The sequence below is a fragment of the Copadichromis virginalis genome, linkage group LG17 (genome assembly GCF_057382275.1).
Source record: "Copadichromis virginalis isolate Kocher_CV1m ecotype Utaka linkage group LG17, C_Virginalis_male_GT1.1, whole genome shotgun sequence".
NCBI lineage: Eukaryota > Metazoa > Chordata > Actinopteri > Cichliformes > Cichlidae > Copadichromis > Copadichromis virginalis.
In genome coordinates this window covers 14,192,910-14,201,794 of record NC_140634.1, presented here as the reverse complement: position 1 = coordinate 14,201,794, position 8,885 = coordinate 14,192,910, and the positions used below count along the sequence as shown (strand labels likewise).

At 41.3% G+C, this 8,885-nt stretch overlaps 1 protein-coding gene across 2 annotated transcripts in view; it reads left to right on the top strand.

Annotated features, from left to right (window-relative positions):
• Window positions 1-8,885, top strand: part of zc3h3 (zinc finger CCCH-type containing 3) — an 81,841-nt gene that overhangs the window by 65,682 nt on the left and 7,274 nt on the right. For both annotated transcript variants that reach the window (XM_085437598.1, XM_085437597.1), the window contains exons 9-11: window positions 393-524; window positions 7,937-8,100; window positions 8,205-8,362. In XM_085437598.1, the coding sequence (XP_085293724.1) occupies window positions 393-524; window positions 7,937-8,100; window positions 8,205-8,362 (454 nt within the window). The remainder of the gene's footprint in view (window positions 1-392; window positions 525-7,936; window positions 8,101-8,204; window positions 8,363-8,885) is intronic.

Here is an 8,885-nt window from a genome sequence, read left to right as displayed (position 1 = left end):
CTCACCCCTGCACCCAAATCAGTCGATCTCTCTGCACACATGCTGTCAAGACACACATTCACTCTTGCTCCGCTGCTGTCAACTGCAATTAAGGTCATTTAGCTGCTCGGTGTGACAGATCACTTGGCACACGGGACACGTCTAGTGGTGGTTTTTAGAACTGCATGTCTGTTTATAAAGTTGTATAATCTCATGTCACCTCATCACCCCTGCAATCTTCCTCTCTGTGATGATGGTTTTACATAAAACACTGCTGTGAAATTATGTATTGTCATTGGGTTCTCTAATTCATAAACCATCCTCCACACTTTACTTTCTGCTTGTATGTACTAAGCACTGTGAACATTTGTCAGGTTCACATGGTATACACGCACATGTCTGTCTCTTCCCAGATGCCGGTGTGTTCCTACTTCCTGAAGGGCATCTGTAACAACAGTGACTGTCCCTACAGTCATGTCTACGTGTCCCGCAAAGCTGAAGTGTGCCAAGACTTTGTAAAAGGTTACTGTCCTGAGGGAGAGAAGGTAAAAACTCAAACAAATGCACAAAAACATTTTTAATTTGTTAAAGGGCATTAGATTTTACAGACTCTATGCCACAGTTTGTTTATGATCGCAGCAGGTTCTATCATGATGGTGTGTTGGTAATCTATAGATTTTACACAGAGCTTTTTAAACCCATGTCCACATGGTGTAGGTCTCTGCTGCACACTGCACATGGAGCAGCATCACAAATGTGTAAAACAACATAATTTGCACTTGTGCTGTTCATTCGTCCCTGCAGTCGAAATGACAGAAGTCAAAATAGACAAAAAGCTTCTTTCGGAGTGAAAATGAGTGTTTAAAAACTCCTCACTCCAGCCACCATGTATGCTTTTGGGATCTCTGATGTTTTTTGTTAATGTGTCACTCTCTTCATGGTGAACTTGGCTGTTTCTCTTTTCTGTTTAAGCTAATTTTTGAATTAAGTAATCAGAATTGAGTCTGGATTTGGCGTTACTGCCATCATTCTGCTTTTTGCATTCAGACTACACTGATAGAATTTGCTCAGTGGGTAAGCATGGATTCATGCTGAGTTAACTTCTCAAATTTAGATGTGAAGGTGACGTCTGTTTTAAAGCCATGACTGCCTGACCAGATTTAGCTAGGAAAACAACATCCATGAATGTCCGGTGCTTGGGGATTATTTCCTGTCACTTTTGTACTTTCTCTCTCTTCATTGGTTGAGCTGGATGTTGTAGGGACACCTTTTGGCCGGTTATCAGTGCAGGTGAGATTAGAGACACGTGCAATGATCAGTTGAAACTCACAGGTTTAACGTGGATCACGGTTAAACCTGTGAGTTTGGCTCTAAATTTGGTTTCAGTCCTGCACTGACGCTGTGATCTGATTTCAGAGTTCTTTCTTTAAGCTGTGCTCCTCAATTTGAGCATACGGATTATATAACATGTATAAAGTTTCCCTGAACTTAAGGCTTAGGTAAACAAGTGGTTCCACCCCCACCCCCGAACACACACACAGAAACGCACATGTACACACTGACACACAGGCAGGAACAGCTGCAGGGGGTGGTGGTCCATAATGGCATAACTGTAGTGTCTGAGTGACACATTGAGGGTCTGATGGGTAAGAAAACCACTTCCACTGAACTCACGATCCTTAAGTCACCACACGCACTTGCTGCCCACGTGTCAACCTCAAACACACCCTCCACTCCTGCCCCCACCCCACCACCTCCCACCCCACCCTTGTGTTTTTGCATCCATCTCTGGCTCCCTTCTCTTCGTTGTGCTTATTTTTGAGTGTGAAACAGATGCTTTTTCACACTGTCAGACCTCATTTAAATATTGCATGGGGAAATGAGGATATAGAAAACAAAAGGGATATTAATATTTATTCTATTAGCTGAAGTGCTTAGGTCTGTGATTTTCCCCTGTGTGTGTTTGTGCCTGAGTGCGTGTGTGTGTTTATAGAGCGGTGCGCTGCGATGCTCTGGCGGCTCTATGATGGATAGCAGGCAGTAATTATAGATGGGAAAACTGCTGAGGATGGCACTATGGGCCAGGCAGGCAGACACTTCAGCATCTCAGGGGTTAAGTCTGCTCCTGTCCTCCATCCTCCATCCTCCTCCCCCTTCCTCATCCTTCTCCTCATAGACCCACTACCATCCTGTATCATCCCAGTGTTGTCTCATGTGCACCCCCTTTGCAGCTCTTTCTCTGCTTTCCTAAATTTCTCCACTGCATCTTACTCCCCGAATTTAATTTTTAGTTGGCTGTAGCTCCTTCATGAGGTCTATCTTCTTCCAGGTTTCTTAACACATGAAACTCACAGTCACCTGTGATTGTTGGCCGTGGCCAGTCATCCATAGTTTTTGGAAGATTGGCTAAATAGTTGGCTTTCATAGGCTCTTCTCTGCTTCAGGTGGTTGAAACAGCATCTGAGCCAGTGTGCAGCAGAGAGCTGTCTGAGCTGCTGTTTGGCCTCATGATAACGAAAGCGAATTGAGCCTTTTTATATGCACCTTCTTCCCACCAGCGGGGGAAAAACTGTATATACGCTATTGGTTTGCTCTCACCTTCAGTCTTTCCTTGTCTGTTCAAGTGAAAATAAAAATAAATATAGGAAATAAAGAGGAAAACAGAGAAAAAGTAGATATAAAATGTAGAAAATGATGAAAAAGTTAAGGGAACAAGCCCATAAAGATGAACGAACATAACTGATTTGACTTTGGTTACCAGTCAGGATCATGTTCTGTCTGTCCTCTCTGAATTCATCATTCAGGGTGAGATTGTTGATACAGAGTTCCTCTGTTCAATGATAAAACATCTTGAAGTTTGCTGTGTGTCAGCACACCTGGGTATGGGCCAGGACAGAGCCCAGTGAAAATACTAATCTCTAACATTATTTGGCTACTGGAAAACAGACTTTGCTCAAAAACTGCTCGAGGTTCAGTTTTCTTTTGTAGTTTGCTGCAAGACTTCATATGGTTTGTTACTAATCTGCTACACCGAACCTGACTGAGTCCATCTTAATAACTCAATAACTCAAAATGTTAGAAATATTCCAGTGTTAGAAAATCAGCACTGCTCAGGGTTAGCCATTGTTAATCTTCAAAACTGACTAGGTTACTTTTAAACATATAACACTGTCAACAGTGTTAATTTAACACTCAACAGTGTTGTATTTAACACTCAGAGGAGTGGACCCATATAGACACTCTCTAGTGTTAATTTAACACTGGAGATTTTGCTGTGTAGAGGTATATCCAGGGTCAACACTTCGGTTTGAGCTCCTTGATGCACGGCCTGAGAGAAAGTTGGTTTAGTGTGTGTATTTGGGCCCTATGCAGCTGCTTTAGAGAGCACAGCCTCTCTCACTGTGCGTTGTCTGTCTTGGGCTTCTAGTGGCGATGTTGTGTTGGTCTTTGAAGTTGGGCCACGCTCCAAACTTTAACAACCCATTTTTCTTGTACTGTGATATCCTGATTTTTGTTTTTCGTTAGTAAAAACTCAAAGGTTTGTCTTGATGCAGTTGTGCTGTTTATATATTTTATACGGAGATAAGTTCTGGTCTTGGAGGACTCGCTTGAATTTCACATCCTTGCCAAATCCTGACACCAAGTGACCAGATATTCCTAAAGATGTCGGAGCAGCTTTTATTTCCTCCTATCTAAATGATCATTTTGTAAATTAGTGAGCATCAAGAATGTTTGCTGTACATAAACGATAAACTAATCACAGGCAAAAAGATCTTAGAATTGTGCCCAACAAGTGAAGCCAGGTTCCCTTTTTTTTGCTAAAATTCGATGCAACAGGAGCGCTTTGCTCGTTCGTAAACCTAAGAATTCTGCATCGGCACTCGCACTGCATTATTGAAATAAATTAGGAGGATAGTAATGTCGATCTGATCACAGCCTGAAGTGTAGCGACATGGTAAATTCCTCCTTTTTCTCCCTTTTTCAGTTTGTAATCTTAGTAATATGTCAACCTGTGCTCAATTATTGTTCTCTTCCATTCACTGTAAGTTGCTCTCAACGATTGTTGGCTTAATGCCCAAGTTGTAAATGCATATGATATCCTCTTTTTTCATTTTACTGTCTTTTCCATCTCCCACCCTCCCTCCCTTCTTCTCTTTCTTGCTTCTTTTGCGCCTTCTTTCAGTCTCTTGGTAAATGTGCTGACTCTTCCTGGTTTTGGCCCAGCAGAGAGCTCTCTAATAGGCCCCAGAGACATCCCAGCATTCCTTAAATCAAGTGGAAACTTGGTGTGGGATAAAGATGTTCTGTCCACTTTAGCTCTTTTCTCCCATTTCGTCTCTTACTCTCTCTCTCTCTTTCTTTCTCGCTCTTTCTGTCTTTTTATGAAAATGAGGATGTATGGAGCTTCAGGAAAGACGAGTGAGCTTTTACAGTCCATTTCTCTGACACTTTGTTTCAATACAACTACCTCCCTGTTTTAACTCTTCAGTTTTAACACAGCCTAGTCCTGAGGACTCTGTCCTCTTTCTTAATTGATAGATACGTGGCAGTTTTAAGAACTTTGATAATAGGGTTGCGAGCACATGCTGGGAGAAGTTGATGTATGTGACAGAGACATGATCCTTTTATTACATACATTGTGTATTTAGATGTGCAGAGTGTGCAGAGTTTCCCGTCTCTGCATAGCTGTCTGTCAGTTGTCAGGACTGATCCTAGCTTTCTTCCAAATTGTTTTATATAAGCAATATGAAAGAAAGTTAGAAGGCAATGTAAAATGTAAAACACAACACAATGCTATAATCCAAAAATCATTAAAGTCCTGTTTTTCATTCTAACTGATGAAAAAAACAATACATCAATTTGATAAAAAAATTGAATTATTTTTGAAAAAATAATATATTTCAAATATGAGACCAGCAACACATTTTTAAAAAAAACATGCGAGCAAAGGGAAAACTAAAGAAAACCAGTTATCCCTTTGCACAACTGGTTATTGTATAATTATTTTCTGTCCATCCGTCTATTTTCTCCCTCTTATTCACTGCAGTCGCAGTGGTGCTGGAGCCATCCCAGCTGTTACAGGGCAAGAAGCAGGGTACATCCTTGAGAGGTCACTAGTCTGTGGCAGGCCTAGAGTATTGAGACAGACAAGCATTCACACTCACACCTAGAGCCAATTTAGAATCACCATTCAACCTAACATGCATGTCTTCAAACTATTGGAGGAAACCGGAGTACTTGGAGAGAATCCACGCTGGCACAGGGAGACCCTTGTCCTGCCCAGGACCCTTTGATTGTAAGGCAACAGTGCTAGCCGCTGTGCCACCCTGTGTAATTATTAAAAGGAAAATATCAAATGTAATTCAGATTAGTGGGTGACAGTTCAAAGCTTTGAACTGTCACCCCTTGAAAACATTTAGTAACTTGCCAAATTAAAAACATCATGAAGCAAGCTCTGAAATGTTGAGACACTGTAGTCTTTAAAAGAGGAGATGCAGCGCAGTAGTAAATATGTCCATGTTTCAACTTTTTTTTCAAACCTCTTTTTGGCATCTAAAACAAATGGAGCGCATTGATTTTTTTTTTTTTTTAAATACAATTTATAGTTTTGACATTAGACATTAGATTTGTTCTTTCTGTAAATGCAAATCATTTCATTTTGTTTTTATTTACATTTTAAATAGTGTTAGAACAGCACTGAGCACTTTATCCGCTACCAAACTTTCTGAAAAATATTTGCTCAAATTTGATATCACAAGAGTCATCCAATATCAATGTTGAACTGAAAACATGACCTTTATTTGTGTTAGGTAACTTTTGTCTCTTATAAACCAACTGTTTGCCAAATAGTGACAATTATATTTGTTTTGGGACTAATAAAGTCTTTTAAAAACACAAATAGTATGCTTAAAAAAGTGCATAACAATGTGCTTTTTGCAGCTACCATCTGCTTTAAGTTTTTATAAAGCAGAGACTTGTTAAATTTGGAGAGCATTAAAGCAAGTCTGTGATTAGTCAGGCAGTTTACCTGCTCGGTGCATGCTCAGCTTAATGCACAGCATCGCTACAAACAAAGCTGTGGAAGTGTAAGAGAAGTTTGTGGTTTTGCAAGGCTTGTGAAGACTTGCCAGTGTTTCTGTCCATTTTGGTAATGTACGTCAAGTGAAAATGCAAAACAAAATCTGTCAAAGTCTGAAAATCTAGTGATTTGTATTTTATAGTAGTATAACTTGAATCTCTTTATGATTGCAGAATTGTTTCAGTACCAGTAAAAATGAGCTGAATCTATTAAAATGATGCCTTGTGGTACATCATAACAGGAGACCTGTTAGGTTTCATGGTGGCGTCATGCACCAAATGGGAATCGTCATTATGGGCCCCAGTAGAGGACCTGATTAGTTTAGAGAAGTGTGACAAAACCGCAGCCCTATAAGATGATCCAGGGAAACATTTGACAGCAAGCTGATCCTGGGCCGTCCTGGCACCAAGGGGTGCAGGAACATCAGTGTGAGGATGGTGAGAGGAGCTCTGATGGCAGCAAGTCAGGGCCACTGGGCTCCAGAGAGAGTTGACCAAGAGTCCACAGTGTTCTTGGAAAATCGATCCTGAGATCCCTCACCCCTACACACACACAGACACACCAACCCTTGGTACACGCTATTTCTGGTGTGCTTCCCAGTCCTGCACTCGTCATCCCTCCACAGATGCGCACAAACACACATGCGCGCGCTCCCTGCAGCCTGTACCCCAGAGTGAATATAATTAGCTTTTCTGACAGGTGGGAGGGATCGGATCTCGTGGAGAATGAAGCTACCAATTTACACCCGTATTACACTGTCATACACACTCACTTGCAAACATGCATCGCTCTCTCTTGCACACTACTCCCCAGAATGACCCACTTCCTCAGCTTGCATGTAAAAAGAGACGGGTGGCACAGACATAGTCTCTTTAAAAGAGGTAACTTACAAAGGAGGGTCATATAAAGCACCTAATCAGGAGGTGGGCCTCACTTTTACCACTTAAAATCCTGTCATAGGCCTGTTCAGTATATGTGAAATCAGCTGACTACTCAGAAATGGATTTCTGTCTTTTACAGTTTCCTTTCAGATCTTAAGATTGAGCCATTAAAATGACTAAAATGCTGTGCAGGTCTTCATGAAGCAGTCTTTAATTACATCTCAAATAAAGTGTCATCTCTTACTGTGTTTTTATACTGGTGCTGATAGTAACTTCAATACCACTACACATACAGAACAGTGTTGTTTAATATTCCAAGCTGCCAAAACCGAGTTTCATAATGTTCTAGATTAGTAAAATTTTGTATCACATCAGGAAGAAAAATAAACTATGGTCAGAAATTCATTACCATCCTCCAATAAGTGAAAGTCTTTGATACTTAAACTATACCAGTCTGCCCCTTTATTTATGCCACCTGCCTGAAATTGTGCAAGTCCCTCGCATGCTGCAAACTGACTTGTTGGGCATTGACCCCTGAAATCTTTGAGGGGTCCTGTGGTTTCTGGCACCAGTAACATAGGAGCAGATCTCTGGGAGGACTGCGTGGTGTGTGTGGTTCCTGGATTTGAGATGTTTTGGGTGTAGAGTGTTTCTCTAAGAGACTTGAACCTGAGGAGTTAGAACGTGTGGCCCATCCCAGACAAACTCAAAACAAAAACACCCCCTTAAATAAGTGGTTGCATTATGCAGTACAATCTCAAGATTGATGACTGTAGTGACAAGCATGACAGTAGTCAGCGTAATATGAATATTTAACATGTCTCTTATGTGGACAGACACACTTAAACAAATAAAGGTACACTAGGTCACATGTTTTATAGATGTTAGACATTAATCCACTCATATTGACCATATTTGTGATGACACAAGTTGTCACTTTCTTCATGTCTGCAGTGAAACTACAAACCTGATTGTGTGTGTGTTTTATTATCACCAGTGTAAGAAGAAACACACTCTAGTGTGTCCAGACTTCTCTAAGACGGGCTCCTGCCCACATGGCTCACGCTGTAAGTTGCAGCACCGCCAACGAGTCAAACGCCGCGCCAGCAACAGTGTGACCCCTCCAGCTAAGAAAGCACGCACCAAGGATCCTCTGAAGAGGTCTAAAATTTAAATCGATCTTTATCATGACTTGTAAAACTTTGGTCATGTGACTAATTATGTTATGTTTTGTTTTGTTGGCTTTTTTCCCCCCCTTCTGTCAGACCCCATCTGTCTGTTGTGATGCCACAGGATTCTCAAGCATCACTGGGGATGCCCTCCACAGGTTCGTTGGTGCTGCCCTCATTTATCTCCCTCTCCAGCTCTCCAGAGGAGGCAGATGCACCAGACACGCTTCTTACTGATGCAGTGCAAGTCAAAGGTATAAGCATCAACAACAAAACCCAGAGAGCAATGGTCACATAAGTTAACATAGTGCACTGTATGGACAAAAAATACCAGGTCACCTTCATATTACAACTACAGGAGCTGCTCAGCCAAAGAAACAGATGTCACGAATCCCTCAGTTCAGTTTTTGTCGTTTGTAGTTATTAAATCAGCAGAGAGTCAGTGACTTTTACAACTCAGCACTCTGAAACCCCGCTCTGTAACTTTACGTAGTGTTAGACTTCCTGTGGTTCATTAACACTTCACAATTAAACTGCTTACAGCTGATCGTGAGATATCTTGGAGAGAAGACATGTCATGACCTGACTTGTTGCAATGGTGGCATCCTATTACAGTATCAGAACAACCTGTTCTTTCACAAATGTTTGTAAGGGCAGACTGCGTGGCTAGGTGCTTGATTTTATACACCTGTGGCAATGGGACTCAATTCAATGAACACCTGAATTCAAACATTAAGAGGTTTAGTAGAGAAACACATACAGTCTGACTGATGATTA